Source organism: Neomonachus schauinslandi, chromosome 5 (assembly GCF_002201575.2).
Source record: "Neomonachus schauinslandi chromosome 5, ASM220157v2, whole genome shotgun sequence".
Taxonomy (NCBI): Eukaryota; Metazoa; Chordata; class Mammalia; order Carnivora; family Phocidae; genus Neomonachus; species Neomonachus schauinslandi.
In genome coordinates this window covers 15,880,974-15,901,877 of record NC_058407.1, presented here as the reverse complement: position 1 = coordinate 15,901,877, position 20,904 = coordinate 15,880,974, and the positions used below count along the sequence as shown (strand labels likewise).

General features: G+C 47.3%; 1 protein-coding gene across 2 annotated transcripts in view; it reads left to right on the top strand.

Annotated features, from left to right (window-relative positions):
* The window catches only part of RFX4 (regulatory factor X4), a 133,952-nt gene that overhangs the window by 45,546 nt on the left and 67,502 nt on the right, over window positions 1–20,904 (top strand). Inside the window, exons 5-7 of one of the 2 annotated variants that reach the window (XM_021687598.2) lie at window positions 13,116–13,177; window positions 17,277–17,490; window positions 19,120–19,197. In XM_021687598.2, the coding sequence (XP_021543273.1) occupies window positions 13,116–13,177; window positions 17,277–17,490; window positions 19,120–19,197 (354 nt within the window). Of the gene's footprint in view, window positions 1–13,115; window positions 13,178–15,582; window positions 15,678–17,276; window positions 17,491–19,119; window positions 19,198–20,904 lie in introns of those variants that run through there. The other variant, XM_021687600.2, reaches the window with a different exon arrangement.

Genomic DNA, 20,904 nt, shown 5'->3' with positions numbered 1-20,904 from the left:
GTCAACGGGAGTCATTTTGACTAGCTGGTGCTCTGTGAGGGCTCCTCCAGCTAGTGACCCCTGCTGGGCTCGCCATCCATCTCCTGGGGGAGGAGTCCAGTCATGGATTTGGGGGAGCCCCATGGATGTCCATCCACACTGGCTAAAGGGATGGGCTCTGCAGCTGACCTTCCCTTCCGCCACCCACCCCCAGTTTGCTCTTGTTCCTCCACTAAGGATTCACCCCGTGGCTCTGTTTTTGTGTTGGAGGGTTTTGACCAGCTCACCGCATACTTCGTATTACACTCTGACTCTCAGAGACACACAGATGAGCCTCCACAAATGGAACTTGTGTATGGAACAGGCTGAACTCAGCGGTGTAAATACAGAAAGTGACTTTGCTTTCTACGATGTTATGGCCAAACCTCCTTCCCTGACCCCTGATGGTTTCATGGCAGGTTTAATAGCTTTTGGGTTATTGATTATAAGAACAAGCCTCTTTTCAATAATTTAGAGTCTTTTAGACATTAAAGTCCAGTCCAGTACTCCAATCAAAATCTGCAGCCTGAAATCCACTTGAAAACGCCTCCCTGACCCCCTCAGCCTTGACTGCATGTGGCCTGGGGACCTGCAGTGGGGAAGGGGAGAGCCTGGTCTCTCCTTCCTCTCTTCCCTGAACTTTTCCGCTTGCTGCTGGTGTCTGCAGGCTTGTCAGCTTGAGAAAAAAATACTTCCATAATGGTAACCCTAGTTTTCCAGCAAAAGCAGTAAAATAAATTTTACAGTGGAACTGTAAATCGAAACAAACACAAGATCGTAGGGATCAATTGGCCTAACACAGGACATCAGACCCAGCTAAATTGCCCAAGCTTATTCATAGATGATTCTTGGGGCACCTGGGTGGCTCTGTTGGTTAAGCATCCTACTCTTGGTTTTGGCTTAGGTCATGATCTCGTGGGTCATGAGATGGAGTCCCACGTCAGGCTCCAAGCTCAGTGGGGAGTCTGCTTGAGATTCTCTCCCTCTGCCCCTTCCCCCACTTGCTCACACTCTCTCTCTCTAAAATAAATAAGTAAATGTTAAAAAAAATAGGTAACTCTTTTTAACAGATGTTAGAAGTATTTAGCTATGTCTAATTATGAATGCAGCATTCACAGACTTTCTATAAAATTAATAAAAATTGCAAACACATAGGGCCTTCTAAGACCTGGCATTGTTGTAAGCATTTTACATATATCAGCCTCCTCCAAACTACTCTATGAGGTAGGAACTGTTATTACCCCCATTATAGAGATAGGTAAACTGAGCCCCAGAGAGGTAAGGTAATTTGCCCAAGGCCACACAGCCAGTAAGTGGACGTGAACCTGGGAAGTCTGGCTCCAAGAGTCCATGCACTTAAACTTATCTCATTTACCTAGAGCATTTATTTTGGGGGTAGGGTGTGTGTAGGCGGGAGGTGGGTCTGTGTGGAGAACAAAACAGTGGGCCTTTGGGCTTTGGTGTAGTCATTAGCAGCCACCTGGCAACCTCTTAGATGATGGAATTTGGGAGTGAATTCCTGGCCTCTCTGTCTGTCAGGGGCAAGTGTGCTGGTCATCACAGTTGAGAAAGAACCCCTGAAACCTTGCCCCACCCAGGGTTCTGGGCACTGGGAACCCCACCGCCAGTATTCCCTATGCTGCTTCCCCCTCAACACTTTGGTTCCCCCAGTTATTAGATATTCATTGACCTCATCCTGTTGTGGCCCCAGCCCTGTGCGGGCAGGTGGAACTGGAGTGAAGAAGACAGTCTGTCCTCGAGGGGAGTGGGCTGCAGAAGGGACATATCCCCACAGGAAACGACAGAACATGATGGCGGATGTGCCCCTGAGCTGGAATGCCCATGAGTAGAGGGGCACAGAGGGGAGACTGCTGCCTCCTCGGGGTGGGGGATGGGCGGCAGCCTGAGAGCGAGGTCACTCTGGGAGGAGCCCCAGACACCCAGGGTCATCCTCTCCCCACCTCAGCCCTTTGAGATCCACAGAAGCTGAAGAGGGTGTTTTAATGTCACCAAATACTTCTTTCTCCTGGGGCTCCACTGGTCTTTTGGAAACTCTTAGCAAAAACTCTACCTGCACAAAGATGGAGCATCTCGGTGCTTAGCAGCAAGCTAAGCTTTTTCAGAAACAAAAGAGGGCCTCAGATCTCTGAGCCAGAGCACATCTGTGACATACAAATGGATTGCTTTCCAAGCATCTGTGACATGCGTTGCTGAGAGGTTGAAAGGCAAAAACACGTCTTCTTCAACAAAACTTTGTTGAGGTTCCACCGTGGGCTATAGGCCAGGAGTTTCCAATAATGCCAGGTGTGGAGTCCTGAACTTGAGGATCTATCACCCTTACTCTCTGCACCTCAGTCCCTCCATCTGTCACATGGGGAAGTTAGTCTACAAACATACGACAATCTCTCCCATATAAGCTGGAAACACTTTGCAGCTAGAAACCGTAATGGCAGCATCTCGTGTACTCCTCACACGGCCCTGGGAGCTAGATGCTAGTTTTGTTCCTTTTGAAAGACGATATGGCTGACTCCAGGCCGCTGGAACCTTCTCCGTGAAGTAAATCCTGGGTGGAAATCAGAAAATGGATCAGTTAGGAATTGTGTTGGGACTGTGGGTTAAAAAAAAACAGTGACATAAATGAATGGTTTTATTTTTCTTCACGTAGAATAAGTATAAAAGATGCTAACCTGGTGCTGGCATTAACAGCTCTAGAAGAGCATCAGGGACCTGGGGTCCTTCTCTTTCTGTACTCTGCATCACATGTAGCAGATGGCTTCCAACTTTGCGTCACCTCATGGTCCCAAGTGGCTGCTGGACCACAGAGGCTATATTCCAGGCAACAAGTGGGAAGAAGGGGGTAAGAAGAGAAAGGTCAAAACTGCAGCCATATCAGCTGTCTTCAGGAGCTTTCCCAGAGCCCGGCCCAGTGATCTCCCCTACATCTCGCCTGCCGCCCTTGGTTATCAGGGAAGCAGGAAAATGTAGACCATTGCCTCCTGGAATAAAAAATTAGAGTTTGGTTAATAAGGGAAAAGGGGTAAGCAATGAGCCGTTTTATCCACATAAGGGCACTTTAAAAATCCATTGTATTCTTTTAAAAAAAAATTGAGATATAATCGACATATATTAGTTTAAGGTGTAAAACATAACAATTTGATATATGTGTATATTGTGAAATGATCACCAAATAAGCTTCATTAAAATCTATCACTACCCATAGCTAACGATTTTTTTTATTGTGATGAGAACGTTTTTTTGGTGATAAGAACTTTTAAGCCCACTCTCTTAGCAGCTTTCAAAACGTACAACAAGTATGAACTGTAGTCACCGTGCTGAACGTGGCGTCGCCAGGATTTACTCATCTCCCAGCTGGAAGGTGGGGCCTTTTGACCCCTTTGCCCCATATGGCCCCTGTGTATCCTTCTATGCGTCACAACTATGAAATGGAAGCCAGGATCCTGAAAACATGTACGGAATACTCAAATGAAGAGCCCAGGGGAAGCAACAGAGGTGGCACAATGTGATCACTTACGGCTGCCGGACGGTAACGGGATTTATCGGTCAGCATTGTCAAACGTGTCAGCAAGAGGCAGATTCGTGGACAGGCACTAGACAGCTATGACACAGTGTAATTTGATTCGTGGAGAGGCCAGTTAGCCTCAAAACTGCATGTCCCCTGGAGACTTGTTGATGTCTCAGAATCCTCAGTTCCCTTCCTTGAGTCTGTAACAATGCAGCTAGAACAGAGCAGGATAATTCATTAATCCATATCGGTTACTAAGACCTCAAATTAAAGGAGTTTAATCTACTCAAGGGACTTAGAGATTGGTTGGTGAGACCCAAACCCCTTCCTTTTCTAGCTGAGGAGATGAAGAGAGGGACTGAGTGGTTTTCCCAAGGTCACACGTGCTGTGGCAGGGCTGGGGCTGCGGGGTGGGGGGCACCGGGTGCCCGCTGCCGGGTGGGGACACCAGGAAGCAGTAGGGAGGCTGGAGAAGGGGAAGCTGGGGTGCCAGATGTATAAATTGAGTTTATTTATAGCCTGCCTTTTCCCCACGAGGACTTGAGGTAATTGGCAGTTTGGGCTGTTGGGTGGCTCTTCCTTGAGTATTTGGCTCCTTCTTCACGGCTGGCCATGCTTGAGCAATGCTGAAAAATGTCCAGCGTGTTCTGGGGACCTGTGCTTCGGGCAGCTGCATATACCTGGAACGAAGACGGAACCAAAGTTTGCTCTGGCTTTGCGAGCCTGCCCTCTTTCCTCGAGAGTCCTGACAGGCCGCCCTGGCCCGGGGTCACACGCACGCCCATGCGGGGCCACCGACAAAGATGAAGGTGCTCTTGAGGCATTCGGATCCTTCAGGAACAGTCTCTCTCCAGTTTTCAAAGGAAACCATTCGGTACATCGATAGAGTTTCCTATTCAGCTTTAAATTCTCGGGTATGTTTTTCTTCACCTTTAGTACCTGCTGTGGAGTGTCCTTGTCAGGAGGTCTGATTTCAGCCCAGATCCCATAGTTTGTTATTTCAGGTGTCTCGTGTGTCATGCCGTGTGAGAGCTCAGAAGTCAGATTGTGTGGGCTCCAGTCCCAACTCTGCCATTTACCCTCTGCGTGAGCTCAGACAATTTCTGAATTGCTCTGGGCCTCCGTTTCCCCATCCACAAAATGGGACAGTGACGGCAACCATGTGGAGAGTTGTTGACATGATGACTGTCAAAGGGGCTTCCTCGGCTCAGTGCCCGGTAAATATAAACACTCAATGCACGTGAGCTGGAATTATGATTTCGGTTTACCATGGCAACATCTTATGACTTTAATACATGTTTTTAATATATCACCACTAGCATCAATGTTTCGACTCTTCCTTCTGAACAGTCTTGAGAACAATTGTTCTAAAAATCTCCTGCCTCGCACACATGCTGTCTTTGCCACCCGCACCCGCTCTCGTTATCGCCCTCGGAGTTTTTCCAGTTTTGACTTAACCTGGAGCTTACGTAACTCACCTCATTCTAACTAAATCAGTGTGTGATGACTGGCTTTTCTCATACTCACACACGTGACACATCACCCAGGCAGCCTCAGGACGACACCGGGCTCACCTCTGGAACTTGGGACTTCTTGGAATTGTCATCCGTGGTACTTCGCAAGGGGCAGCAGAGTAGCTGTTACCCTCCTGGCCTTGGGGGTTTCCACAGAATCCTGCATCAATCCATACACATGATTTGAAATTCCATTTCTGTCTCAGTGCACTAGATAGGAATTTCTTGCGAATGTTTGAAATTGCTCTTGGGGAACTTGCTATGGACCTGCAGTATCCTACCCCCATTGACCCCCCCTCCCCTCCCCAGTGCCTGGCACCCAGTAGGTGTTACAAAAAACTGTTGAATGGCCGGAGTTGCATAACATAGTGTAACCACTCTGGCAAACAACCAATTTAAAATGAAAGTATTGAGGTGGGCTGTTTAAAAATCCTTATTGATAGCACCAGACTTAATTTTTTTTCTTCTCTGTTAAAGGGATGACGTCTCTTGTCAACAAAGAAAGTGAGTCCGCATCTCACTTTCAGACTTCAAGTTGTGACGGTATTAATCCCTTTAGCCAGTCTGGTTCCCTAATCATTTCTTTCTTGTGTTCACAAAACTGTGTGTGTGTTTTAAGAGAAGGCACAAGACTTTTGCAATACACGGTTACAAAACAGCAACTTGTCATTGTACTGGATTTCTCATTTCTTGCTATTTGAGGTGTCCCTCTTCTTTTCCCACACCCAAGTAACCTCTGAACTAAGACCCACAGCTCTTATTTTTTAACTGTTTTAAGCATACTTGACTCCTTATATACACATGAGTTTGTCTCCTTCAAAGTGTGGGAGGATGTGCACTTATCCCATTACCTTGGAACTTTTTTGGATCAGTTCTTGTTGGTGGCAAATCTTTGCCTACTGAGGGTGGATTGAATTTTTGGAAGCAACCAAAGCCTTTTTTCAGAGCCGTCCCTGATGACTAAGTTTGGAGATCAAGCTGGATCAAGATCATACGGTTTGAGGTCAAAATCAAACAAAGCCTGTCTGTAAGAATAATGAGACGGAGTGGCTTTCTGGAGTAGCTCTAAAGGTGTCCCTTGAGGCAGCATCTAGAGGGGATGTCAGGGGTCTCACACTCAGTTAGTGGACCCCTTGCTGGCTCCCAGGGGTGCCTTCCAAAGTGAGGAACAGGAGAGACAGTGGAACTGGGATCCCGTTTCGCCCACTGGCTGGAGTCTGTGAATCTGAGCAGCCTTGAATGGACGTAGATCCCAGGACCTCATCTGTGAAACAGGGATCTTCATGCTTTCCTCCAGTGTCACTTTTAGGATAAAATCAATATTGTGTGTAAAATACCTCATCTAGTGCCTGGTCCTTGCTGATGCTCAGTGGGTGGTGGCTCCTCTTTCTTTTCCCCTGTCTTAAAGGAGGGCGGTGGTTTGAATATGCCATTTCAGAAACATGTGCCTAAAACTCACGTTTCTTAAAAAACTGCACCCTCAAAATGAGGTTAGGGTAGCCGACATGCGGGAGTTTCCTTCAACTGAAGCAGTCTGTTGTTGGCCGGGGAGAAGTGTGGACAGGAGACATGGATAACCTGGCCACCACCACTGAGAAGAGTCCCGGCAGCTCCCGGGAGGGGAGTTCTGCAGAGCTGCCCCGCTTCCCACCTCCAGCCCCACGGCGCCCCCGGCCCAGTCTGGCTGCCTAGGCTGAAAGGGAGAAGGGTGGGATTCCCGAGTAATTAAAGGGAATTTGGAAGGCTGGGATGTTGCGGAATGTTAGATCAGTAGCTAGAACAGCATGTGGTGTTCTTTAGGCAGGCTTCATTGAATCCATACAAAAAGAGAAAGAGGGGCTGCCTGCCGTCTGCTCATTTATCAAACAGCGAAACTCAGCTTTCACAGCTCCACAAAAGTGTTTGACTGTTTGCTGAGTCTTGCTCCAGAAATTAAAAGCTGAACAGCTTTAGTGGGGCTGAACCGACTCTGCATTTTGAGACTCAAACCAAACTGTGCTGGGCTTTCAGATTCTGGGACCAGCTGATTATTTGGTGGAAGGAGAGGAGAATAATTTGTAATTTGCAGCCCATAAGAAACACTTAAAAAAAAAAAGCAACAGCAAACCCACTTCCCACAGGTTTTTGTTGCAGCTGGAAGGAGGAGGTGCAATCTGTAACAGCCCTTTCTTTGCTCGGAGTGGGAGAAGTCTTGGTCAGAAAGGGATGCAGTAACAGCAGTGTCTCCACCCATCCCCCACCCTGCCAACTCAGCCACCGGCCCTTCCTCGTAGTTCTCTGCTTGAAATTACCTTTCTCTCTCTTGGAGGAGGAGGAGAGGACTCGGCCTTCCAGTATTTCTAGATAAAAAGTATTTTCACAAAGAGAACTAAATATTCCGACAGCACAAATATATTGTTAGGAGACCAGGATTTACCATGGAAGCCTGAAAAAGAAACGAGTCGAATGAGGATCCTCCAAAAACCCATCAAATGGGTAACTCTGTCAGTGAAGAGAATGGGCTAGAAGAGGTTGAGGATCGCGGAGACAGACGGGGTGTTACCACAATGCGGCCCCCTCTGCTCCAGTGCCCAGCCCGTCAGCGGGTCACTGTCCCCCTGTGCCACCAGGAGAGCCCACTGAGGTAGAGCCTTGCTGTAAGCCTGTGAGGTTAGCTGAGCAAGCGTTTTATCCCCATTTTACAGACAAGAAACCTGATGCTCAAATGGAAGCTCTCTTTTGGCTCCTCAGTTTAGCACATTTTTTCCAAAGTGATAATCACCTTCTACACTTCACAGAAAGCAACTTTATGGTATCTTTTACGAACCTTGAAATGTTTCTCCCCTTTAATCAAGCAGCTCCACACTTGAGAAACTATTATGAGCGGAGAACTCCTAAAACGCTAGCAATAAAAATAAAAATCATTATGCAAAAGGTACCACTTATAGCATGATTTATGTCCACACAACACTGGAAACAACTTCCGTGGTCAGCCAAAGAGATACTTCACTTTACTCTCTCATTTACTGAATCGACGAATTAATGTGCTGAGCTGTAATGTCTCCTCCCTGGACTACACAGTGGCCTTTTGATGGCCTCCCTGCTTCCACCCTAGGCCCCGATGGTCCCTTCTCCACCCAGCAACCAGAGCCATCCTTTGGAAAGCTAAGTCAGACTTGTTCCCCACTCCCCTGCTTGGAGCCCTCTGAAGTCTCCCCATCTCATTCAGGGTAAAAGCAGAAGTCCTCACAAAGGCCTACAAGGCCCCGCGTGAACTGTTCTCCATCACCCCCTCCTGGCCTCTTGACCTCATCTTCTGCTCTCCTGAGTACTGGCTATGCTCCAGCCACATTGGCCTCCTCGCTCTTCCTGACGCACATCACACAAGCTCCTACCCCAGGGTCTTTGCACTGCCTGTTCTCTGGGCTTGCACCCTCCCTCCCCTAGATATCCATGAGGTTCATTCCCTCACTTTCTTCAGGTCACCACTCAAATGCCACATTAGCACTTAGCCCCTATCACCCTAAAGAAGAACCCCCCACCCCTACGTCCCCTGTTTCCCCCTCCCTGCCGCTCCTTTTGTTCCTCTCCGTAGCATTTACCTGATAGAAGATATGTTGACTCTGTAATGTATTCATTTTTGGTCTTCTCCCACTGGATGTAAGCTTCCTAAACAAAGGCTGTTTCTGTTCAGCTCTGTGTGGTGTCCCTCAGCCTGGTCGAGGGTCTGGCATACAGGAGGATCTCAGTAAATATTTGTTGTTGAGTGAATCCTAACTATGTACCGTCAGGCAGCCAACTGTAGCTGTCGAGGCTGCAGCTCGTCAAACATGGGGGAGAGCAGTGGGAGACAAGGCTGCAGGGCCAGTTCCTGTGAGTCCCATAGGCCTATGCGGGACTTGGTGGAGCTGAGAGTAGTATTGGCTGGATAAGAGGATTCTATGGACTGTGTAACTACAGTCCCTTAAACCAAACAAGTGGCTCAGGGAAGGTTTTGGAAGGACATAAGGTATAAGCTAATATTTCAAAGGTGAGTAGACATGAAGCAGACAGAGGGCATGGGGAGAGGGTTCCAGAAAATGAGAAGAGCCTGCAGGGAAAGCTGTAGTAGGAGAGAGCACGGTGTATACATGAAACTTGAAACAAGTTCCATATGGCCGTGGGGACCAGGAGAGGAGGAGGGGAGAGGTGAGCTGGAATGAAGGCAGGGCCAGTCCAGCAGGACCTGGTATGTCTGGACTTCATCTAGAGGCTTCATGGAGAAGTGGTCGTGGTGCCATGACTGGATGAGGGGCAGTGAGGGGACCATGGTCACAATCTGGGCATAAGACCATGGCTTTGGGACTGGTAGTAATGGATGCGGTAGAGTCTCGGTATGTTCAAGATGGAAGGAGGATGGAAGTTGGTCACAGACTGGAAGTGGCAGGTGCAGTCATGGTTTGGAGAAGGAAGAGCGCTTACTTGGCTGAGGAATCAGGAAAGGTGCACGGAGGAGCCGCGTGCATGCTGGGTGTCTGGGGATTGCTGCAGGGGGAAGGTGCAGAAGCATGGAGCCCAGAGAACTGGCCAGCACCAAGTAGTCTGATCTGGATGGAGCATGGGGCTCATGCAAGGACATTTTGAGAGCAAAGAGTGAAACAGAGTGGGGAGTTGCACAGTGCATCCGAGCTCCAGAAGAAGGAGCCTCCGCTGAGTCAGCTGGCTGTGGAGAATTGTCAGAGGCCTCTGAGTAGACAGGTAGTGATCTGGATTGTTCCCTCGGTTAATCTAGCGGGGGACTCCAAATCATCCAAACAGAATGACTTTTGCTTACTGAGTAATTTTATTAAGCAGAAGTTTAATTGTCAGATTTCCACTTTACTGGATGCAGGTAGATTTTTTTTTTCTAAAGATTTTATTTATTTTTTTGACAGAGAGAGACATAGTGAGAGCAGGAACACAAGCAGGGGGAGTGGGAGAGGGAGAAGCAGGCTTCCTGCAGAGCAGGGAGCCCAATGTGGGACTTGATCCCAGGACCCTGGGATCATGACCTGAGCCGAAGGCAGACGCTTAACGACTGAGCCACCCAGGCGCCCTGGATGCAGGTAGATTTAATCTAAGAGGAGACACCTGTGGATATCATCTGCCTGAGGATGTCACAGTCCTGTCAGCTGTTTCTCACTTTCCCTGGGGGATTCGGGGCCTAGCTCTCAGCTGCTGTTCATAGCAGAGGCCACCAGAACATTGCCAAGAGCGTCAAAGTGAGACAAACTGGAGTCTTCATTGAAGAGTAGACGGGAACAAGAAATCCTTTCATTCCTCACCTAATATGTAAATGCAGGAATATGACATAAAAGAAAAAAGGTTGCTGTTAAAAGAGGGGATGAGGGAGGCTTTAGGACACTTTCATTTATTCAGAGGTAATAGTATTGTCTTGATAATGTTGAGTCACACTGGGTGCCTTTGAATCCCGGGTCTGCATCTTGTGAGCTGTGTGGCTTTGTGCGGGGATCCTAGCCTCTCTAAGCCTCAGTTCGCTCATCTGTACAGAGGGAATAGCAATGGAGCCTGGGCTGTTATAATGCTTAACTGAGATAATGCATGTAAAGTGGTTGGCACGGTGCCTGAACCAGGACCTGAGCCCAAAGAATGTGTGTTAAGGTACAGGGCCACAGACTCTGGTCTAGAGATGTTCCAGAAAGCCCCCAGGAAACAAGGACAGATTTCTGGAGCTGTTTGCCCAGGCCTGGAGCTCAGGGAACATGGCGGGGGAGGGGGAAGAAGGGTGTTGAGTAACGGGATTTGAGGCTGGGGTGTTGGGCTTGAGCAGATCACAGAGGGCCTCAAGGACCAGCCTGAGCAGACTGGATTTTTATCCAGTGTAGGCTGTGAGCAGGCATCTGGCATTTTCAATGAGGAAATGAAATGATCATATTTGGATTTTAGAAAGGTGGTGCTTGGCTGGGCAGCAAGACCGGAGGCAGGGCAGGCAGTTAGGAGGCTGTGTCTGTGGTCTGGGTGAGGGGTTGTGGTGGGCGAGGGCAGTGGCTGGGGGGACAGGGAGAAGTGGCCGGGCTCAGTGGGAGTCTTCGTCAGAATGAATAGGACATGGGGTTGTGCAGTGTCGGGAAGGGTGGAGTTAGGGTGAAAGAAACCAGGGCTGTATCAATACAGATGTGATGCCCTCCAAGATTTCAGAGGATGACCTCATTGTTTCCTGCAGTATCATCACTATCAGATAACATTTTTGAAGCCATTATATTTCCTAAAGCGGTATTGTCGTGTTCTCTTATTAGATTTTCTAACCATCCTTGTAAGCAATGCATGTTTGTTTGTTTTCTTAACCCATTTTCAGATGAGAAAAACCTGCCCCATTGTTCACACTGGAGACAGCTTCCTAATGTACAGAAATGGCCCATCTTCATGGCACCCATTCCAGATTCTCAATTTCTCTCTGATTTGTCCACTTCCTTCCATCCCACTGATGCCGACTTAGTTGAGGCCACCATCACCTACCCCTCGGATCTGGGGAGGAGTATATAAACCCCCGAGTCCCCAGATGTCAGAAGATGAACCCAAGCACAGAGAAGTTCAAAAGCACATCCAAGTTAAAATAACTGACAGGGTCTCAGTAAATGTCTGTTGTGACTGAGCAAATCCATCAATGAGAGTGTCAGTGTGGATGGAAGAGGATGTGTGGATGGATCAGAAGAGACTCCTCCACATCTCTGAGAAGGCACGCGGTGTTCATGCCCCGCCAGTGGGAAGTCAGCAGTTGGGTCTCATCTCATGAAGGGCAGCCTGCAGGCGGGCTCTCTGCGCCCATGCCTGCCTACTTGGTGATGTACTAGAGGAGGAGGGAGGCTGGAAGAGTTTGGTGAGATGAGAAAAGTCCCTCGAAGTAAAAGGGAATGAGTTGTCAGGACAATCAATGGTAATAACGGGTAATGTTTATTGGGCCCTTACTAAGTGCAAGGCTTTGTTGCAAATTATCTGCTTATGTTTACTACTAGATTTTACAAGAATTCTCTAAGGTAGGGGTTATTATCATTCCCATTTTACAAATGAGGAAACTGAGTCATTTGAATGTTAACTCGCCTAACTAAGGGTCCCCAGCTAACAAGTGGCTAAGTTTGGATCCCTCTAATCCAGGTAGCCTAGCTCCAAAGCCCTTCCACGGAACCCCCACATCATCCTGCCTCTCCACAAACATCATCTCTGTAAACACCAAGGATGAGGCCTGCTGGCTGTGTCTTCACCTTGGCAGATGGCTTTGCTTCCAAGTTTCTTGCAAATCTGCATGAATATCCTAGGCAACACTGCAGATGAGCCGAGCATATCCCCGGCCAGGGGTTGGGCTTCATCCTCCACTCAGCAACACGATGGAGCTCCTCGCAGGTGCCAAGCCCGGTGCTGGGTCCCTGCTCTCAGGGAGCTTACATTCAAGTAGGGGAGGCAGAAAATAGGCACACAGGGAGCAAGTGCACAGGATAATTTCGGAATGCGGAGTGAGAAGAAGACTGGTCAGAGAAGGGCTCTGGGCAGATGCCTGAACGTTGTAAGCAAAGGAGCCAATCCTGTGGGGATATGGATGAGGCTGCATTCTGGGGCGGAAGGAACTACCTTACAAAGGCCCCCAGTGGGAGTGAGCCTGGTGTGCTTCAGGAATAGGGAAAAGAATTTTAAAAAGCCAGCGTGGCTGCAGTCTGGTGAGTAAGGGTGAGTCACAGGAGAGGAAGACCAGGAGGTAAGAGCAGGGACCGGTGACATTCCAGGCGCAATGGAATCCATTGGAAGGCTTTAAGTGGCCGGGCTGACACATTCTGCATCAGCCTGTACTCCCTCCACATTGTGAGCAGGAGGGCGAAGCACGGGGCAGCCAAGTGAGACCCCTCAAAGTCCAGGGCCCCACTGTCACCCCCGTGCTCACCTCCCCCAGCTCCCAACACTGGTATCTTCTCCAGGGTCCCGACTGACTCCCAGTAAGTCATTGCAATCAAGGACGTGTGTTTTCCATTTTCTTTGGATTGCTCTTTGTAAAATGCAGTGACTGTGCTCCCAAACTTTCCTGATGGGTAACTGACTCTTGTGTTGACTTACAGATCATAAGGCAGCAGTTTCCTCAGTTAACCACCAGAAGACTCGGGACCCGAGGACAGTCAAAGTAAGCACCGGCGGCCGTCCCATCCGCAGAGCGCACATCTCTGAGTCAGGGGCGCACCCCCAGTCTTCTATCCTGAGCTCCGTTCACAGGCCTGGCGGGAGGTCTGGACCTGGCACGGGGGAGCTTTAGACCTTGGGGGCCCCTCTCCCGGGACCCCTGAAACAGACGCTGTGGGAAGGCCCAGGGCCATCGGACCCAGTCAGCTGCTTTAAGGAATCTGACTTTATGCCACCCTGCCTTTAGGTGTTCTTGTCAAATGGTCTTGGGCATCACTTAAAAGAGCACTTGGTGGCTTCCTGGACCATCTCTAGGTTCCTTGGATTGTTTTGCTGAGCACATTTTCTACTCTGATAGTATCCAGTCGACCAGAGAAGCAGCCTGCACCAATCCCTGCAAGGGAGATGGGGTGGAGAGGTCCAGCCAGGCCCTGGTACACAGGGCGTGCTGTCAACCAACCCGCCCGTGTTTGCTTTCACACTTTCTGTGTGTCTCATGTACAGTGCAAGGTACGGATCACCTGCCCTCATGGAGCGTGTACTCTGGTGGGGAAGACAGATCCAAACGAGATACTCAGATTGTGACAAAGAGGCTTGTCATAGAGAATAACAAAAGGAGAGTAGCCTAGTTTAGAAAGGGTAGCCCGGGAAAGGCCTTTCTGGAAGAGTCCTGAAAAGTGAGAGGGATGAGTGGACCCCTTCTTCTACGTGGGAGTTGGTGGGAATGGAATCTCTTCACTGTACAGGCTTCACTAAAATCTGGATTTATAAGATTTGCCTCAAAGCGTGTTTCAAAAATCATTGGACGTTAACAGGTGTTCCATGGAAAAGCTCTTTTGGCCACGTACGTTTGGGAAGCACGGAGTTCAGTAGGTTTCTTTATGCAGGACTTCTCAGAACCTTTATTATGTTGATATACACGGTGACTCCACTAGAGGGTGCCTTATTATGTAGCATTTCTAAATATTTTGACCGTGTTGAGTAGCAGATCAGCACATACGGACTTACAAAATACTGACACTTTACAAAACAAAACCAAAAACAACCATATAGGACTTGTAAGACTTGAAACTAAGGGTTTTACCTCAAAAACAGCATGTCCCACAATATCCCCTCCCTCCCCCTGCTCCTGCCATCCCTGGGCAGCATTCCCATCCTCCCAGGGTGGATTTCACTTTGGAGCTAAGTTAGGGAAAAAAAAAAAAAAGTAGATGATCAAACTGGGAAAAACCCTTTTTGGTAAATCTCTGACAATAACAAGACTCATTGTGTTTGTGTGTGTGTGGCTTGGAAGCTCTGGGGGCAATTTCCAATGAGCTTACAGAAAATTTTGAGCAGGGGACATTTTGGAATAAATTTCTAAGAATTTTCCAAGGTGACTGCTCTGAAGAACAAATCTCATCTCATCTATAAAGAAAAAAGCCAGTATTTGTTTAAAATTGAGGCTTCAGCCTTGGTAAGAGTATAGATACAAAACCACACCCCTCCTTACTTATTTGCTGGTAAGCCCAGTGGTTGGCCCACGATGGGCAATTCAGTCCACAGATTCAAGAGAGTGGTTGGAAGAGTATTGAATGAATGGAAATGAATGGGTCTTTAAAGAGTCGCTGGCTCCAATACATTGTTGCTTATCTCTAAGGTAGAAGAGTAGAAATAAGACTGCAAAAATAGATACTATATAATAGAGACAGGGAGGAAAGATAATAAAGATAGAACAGAACCATTTCCCAATCCTTTATAAACTTAGAGAAAGTTTCCTTCTGCCTACATGTGAGAGCCTGTTTTTGTTTTTTTTCTTCTTCTTTAACCCAGAAGTTGGCAAATTGGACAGTATCTTCTTTAAAAAATTGGTGGTGTCAATTTCATGGTATTCCCCTCCATAAGTACCAACCCCTTCCCCCAAGGTTGGTCACACCTTCAACCAGTTGAAAGGTAACAAGAAGCTCTAGTCTCCAACCTGCCACTCTGGCTTAGAGAGAAAAATCCCTCAACAAATTTACCTTGACAGAATACATGGGGGGGGGGGTGACTGTGGATTGTGTTGACGTGTCCTACAGAACTGAAACAGAAAAACCGAGAAGTGATCAGAGCAATAGCTTCGCTGCAATTGCTGATTTCAGCAACACACACTCTGGAAAATCAAGAAGTGGTCTGATCTGAATATGTTATCACTCCCTTGATCTCAAGAGATTATAAAGGGGAACTTTGTTGAGGTTCGGGAGGTGTGTCCTAACTGCCTGGCTGGCCACCTGGAGGGCACTCCTGGAGCTCACGGAATTGGCCCCTCCCCCACCCCGAGGGCCCCTCCCTGATGGGCAGGCAGTTATGACAGTTGGGAAGTAGAAGGTGCAGAAGACAGAGAGCAGCTCAACACAAAGAAGAACTTTCTGATCACTCTCCCGACCCAAAATGAACTGGGCTGCCTTCGGAGGGCCTGAGTTCTTCATCCCAGGAGGCATTCAGATAGAGACGGGATGCCCACTAAGCAGAAATATGACAGAATGGTATCAGGAGTAAGGGGGGCAGGGAGAGGGGAGGTTATGTGTGCTCATCTCCCTGTGAAGCCTCTCCCATAACTCAGAATGCTTTCTCGCTGGTATTCTTTTATGACTACCACCAGCCATATCTCCATGAGCAGCAAGGAGTAATTAATATCTTGTACAGCATTTCTGAAAGCAAGGTCCATGAGTTACTTCCAATAGCATTGCCATGTGACTATAGAAACCTACTCTAGATCTACTAAATCAGAATCTTTGGGGGGTGGAGCCCAGGAGTCTGTATTTTAATGTTTTGTAGGTGATTCTTAGTAGTAGTGAAAGTTTGAGAATCACTGGCTTAGTGGTTAAAGCACTTTAGAGGTTCAAATCCTGCCTCTACTCAGTGGGTGATCTTTGGGTGGGTTACTTAAATTCCCTGGGCCTTAGTTGCCTAGTCTGTAAAATGGGGCTAATAGTTAATTCCAGCCTTACTGGGGTTTTGTGAGATTAAATAAGATAATGTGTGTAGAGTACTTAGCACTACATTAGCTGCTGTGATGAGCATCAATTTACAACAGTAAATAATGGCAGTCTCTCAACGATTGGGGATCATAGAGTCAGGAATATGATGCAGGTGCTCAACCGAGCAGGCTAGTCAGTCTCAAACTGACGTGGATCAGAATGACCTGTGGTGCTTGTCCCAGGGCTGATTTTTGGCCCCCCACCCCGTTCTGAATCAGTTGGTCTGGGAAGGGCCTAGGCATCTGTATTTTTATTACGCTCCGTAAGTGACTCTGGGTTTGCAGTCACATCCTGCAGTGTTTTCTGCTGGGCAGCATAGTGCCTTTGTGGTCAGACAGATGGGTGTTCAAGAACCTCTTCTAAAAAGCTGGATGACCTAGAGCAGATTTCTTAAGCTTTCTTCCCTCTTGCTCCTCTGTAGAAAGACTGTACTAATCCCCATTTCCTAGTAGTACTTTTCAAATTCATGTAGGTAAAGCAGTTTGCAAAGTGTAGCAAGTGCCCAGTAGTTTCTGTAGCTAAAATCTAACAAAATGCAACCTCTATCCCTCCTTCGTCTTCATGGACAACATTGCTATTACTAAGCCCATTTGAGTTAATCAAGTTTCGGTCTTTTACATATCCAGTGCCAACAGAGCCACTGAATATATCCTTTTAAAGATACAGTTAAGACTACCATTTATTGACTAAGAAAGACCTAAGCCAAAGTACCGTTAGTGGTTGCAAACACCCCCTTCTTCTTGGGTCTCCACAGAAAAGGACCCTTGAGTTCTGTACCTCTGAGATCACATTGGCTCGATACAAGAGATTAAATACAAATGGAAATCTTTTTCATCCCCCCTTTCTGCTTTGTAAAGTATTTGACTTAACATTTTCTGTAGGAGGCAATTTTGGTTATTTTTACCTGCCTGATTGATGGCTGGCAACTTGCAACTTTGGTTTAATTCTAGATTTCTGAGATGTCAAGTCTCCCAGGAGAGTTAACTCTTCTAGCCCAGGGAGGATGGGCCCAGCCATCCTTGGCCTTGGGCACCAACCCCCTGCTCCAGAAACCCCACCTGATAATGGTGCATGTGGGTCTCTCTCTCTCTCTCTCTGGCCCAGGTACCATTACTACGGCATTGCGGTGAAGGAAAGCTCCCAGTATTATGATGTGATGTATTCCAAGAAAGGAGCCGCCTGGGTGAGCGAGACGGGCAAGAAAGAAGTGAGCAAACAGACGGTGGCATATTCACCCCGGTCCAAACTTGGAACGTTGCTGCCAGAGTTTCCAAATGTCAAAGATCTAAATCTGCCAGCCAGTCTGCCTGAGGAGAAGGTGACCACATCTGAGGTGTTGCTGGGAGTGGGTGGCTTCCCTTTCTCTCTCTCTGACACAACACACACAACCTCTCTCCCTCTCTTTTTCTCTCTCAGTACGAAATGGTGAGTTTAAAAATATAAAGATGGGGGGGGTGTGGGTGGCTCAGTGGGTTAAGCGTCCGACTCTTGGTTTCAGCTCAGGTCATGATCTCAGGGTCATGGGATCGAGCCCCGCGTCGGGCTCTGAGCTGGGTGTGGAGTCTGCTTAGGATTCTCTCCCTCCCTCTCCCTCTGCCCCCCCCCCCGCCGACTCACATGCTCACTCTCTCTAAAAACAAAAACAAAAACAAAAACAATATAAAGATAGGAATCTGAATAAAATACGGACTTTAGTTAATGATAATGTACCTGTATTTATTCATTAGTTGTGAGAAATGTACCATCCTAATGTAAAATGTTAACAATAGAGCTAATGGATGTGAGGCATATGGGAGCTCCCCATACTATTTTCAGAACTTTCCTGCAAATTCAATACTCTCCTAAAATAAAAAGTTTATCTACCTATCTAACCTCCCTACCTATCCATCTATGATACTACACTGTCTCATTTCACGAAGGAAGAACCCCTTTGCTCTAGATTGTTTTTTTAGAGGATACAGTTTATTTCCCCATGTGCTGCAGAGGATGTTGTGAAATCATAGTCCCATAGACAAAGAAGACTTTATAGGTACTGTGAATCAGATAGGTTAGGTCATAGGGTATTTGGAGAAAATGACTGGAAATACATCTCTCACATACCTATCTTGAAGCAGCCCAGTGCACCAGTAGATGTAGAGCTTCTGCTGTCTACATATCCCCCTGGGAGCTGGGATACACTGTAACTGAGACGTGAGTCCTGCTCCCAGGAATCTCAGGCCAAGGGGGAAGATGGATGCTCATGCATAAGCAAACTAAGTTTACATAAAATGAATGCATGTCTACATGCAAAAAGAATATCTGTAAATGCTTGATTTAAATCTAAGAACTAGTAAAAAAAAATTTTCCCCTCAAATTTGCTTTTTTTTTTTTAATCAATAAGTTTCCTATATTATAGCTTTAAGTCTTGGATAAATGGAGCTGGAGATGAAATTCTTTTGCAGAGCAGATTCCAGGAAATTTCTGAATGTCTTTTTGTCATTTTTGGCAAACACCTCTTCTTAAAAGTACTCACTGGGTTTTAACTTTTCAGTATCTTAGCTGATGAGGAGAATTTAATTAATATACCCTACTGAACTCTACTATGGGCCAGGCGCCATGCAAAGTGCTGGATACACGAGCATGAATAATATGCCATTTAAATTTTCCCAGGGCCCATCGTCTCACGGGTGGAGAATGGGGGAGAGAGAAACCCATGTTTTCCACTGGATCACAGGGCAGGTGCTCTGATGGAGAAACATGCCCAGATGCCATGGGAGCACAGAGGAGGGAGCTCAGGTCAGAGAGCACCACGAATGAAAGTTAGACTTACTTGGGTCTTATAGGATGAGTAGGTGTTAAGCGAATTTCATCCCCTCAACAGGGAATAAATGACTTGAAAATTGAAATTCCAAGGGAGGGCAGCAGTAATGTGTATTAATTATGCTTTTATTGTTGACACTCCCCACAGGTCTCTACCTTTATTATGATGTACAGAACACACTGTCAGAGAATACTGGACACTGTAATAAGAGCCAACTTTGATGAGGTAGGTCAGTAAGCGTTGAGCTGTGGAATACTCTGTATTAAAATATTGTAGTAGGAGGAGCTCCTATTTCGCGAGCTCCTACCGGGTGCCAGACCTTTGGAAACCCCTGATGTGCATTAGCTCACATGATCTTTCCACGATCCCAGAAAGCAAGCACTGTCCTTACCCCTATTTTACATATCTTCTGTGTGGACAGTAGTGGCCTGGGCTGCTCCTTGACCTAACTCATGCCCTGCCTCCTGCCCCGCTGGCTTACGAGGGAGGTGGTTTCATGGGGTTATCGTTATAGCCAGTATTATAGGTTCAGAGAAACTGAAGGAAAGCTTTCCTATATTTTGGATTTAATCTTTTCCTGAGGCTCCATTTTCTTTTTATTTTAAAATAGTACAGTTAAAGGATGGAGAGGAGAAATAAGAGAGGATGAAGTACCAGTTACATAACCGGAGAGACAATAAAATCTTGCCTAAAATGCCATCCAAAAGAGCCTTCCAGAGGGATGGCAAGAAGCCACACATTTCACCCGATAAACCTGAGGCCTTTCTGTTTCCAGAAAATGCCATCAGGCCAAAAAAAAAAAAAAATCTAAACCCCTCCTCTCCCACCCCCTGGCATAGGTTGTGGACATTGAATTTGAGGACGATGCAGGCTCCAATGGGGCTATAAAAACCAGGAGCTATTGGTGGACAGGATCCCGGAGATTCCCTAATGTGTGTTTTGGGGGGGTGCACTGTGGGAGAGGGGAGGGTACAAAATGGCGTAAAGCACAAAATGCTCTCTCCCCCACAGTCTTGTGCCTTTCTGCTGCCATGTCTCACAACGGTGAACATTCACTGTGTGCTCCACTTAACTTGTGTGAGCTCACTGACTGTTCCCTCATAACCTGGGTGCTGGTGGTTGCCTGCAAGCTGGCACTTGCCTCACAAACCACAGCTCCAGAGGAGATAGCAGAGTGCTGGTAGAGAAGGACTCTTGATCCTGCTCTTGGCTTTTATTCACGAAATTGTTTAAACATCCCAATTCCTTGAGCAGCCATTGAAGTGGTTTTTTTTTTAAAGAAAGAAAAATCACTGCTTTCTCTCCTGTTGTGGTTTGGCTATGTCTTACATCCCAAAGATCACTGAGATGAGAGCAGATGAAGGTTCATCCTCAGTTCAGACAACACCGGCTTCTGTAACAAATAACCCTAAGTTTTAATACATTAGAAGTTTATTTCTCACTGGTGTCACAACCCGGTGTGGACGCTCACAGGGGGAAGGCTGGTTCCTGGGGGGTAGTTGAGGGACCCAGGCTCCTTCCACCATGTGGCCACACCCTGTCCTAGAGCCTTGCCATCCTCTTTGTTCAGCTGACCAGTGGGGAAGAGGATTACAGGGAAGACATACCCACTTCTTAACCTTGTCAGCCCAGAAATAAAGCACATCATTTTTGCCCGCGTTCCATTGACAAAAACCTGGTGTCATGGCCCCACTTTGACGGAAGGGGATCCAGTCCCTCCCTGGGCAGCACTTCACTACCACGGAAGAGGAGCTCGGGGCTGTAGGGGCCAGCTGTCTCTCTCCACTACAAGTACTAACCACAGAACTGGTGACCATCCCATGTACTTCATTCACCTCAAAACTCACCCTCATCATCTCGTTACACTTAATTCCATGCGTTAATCCCAACACTTACTGGGCACCTAATGGCCATGCACCTGTTATAAGTCTC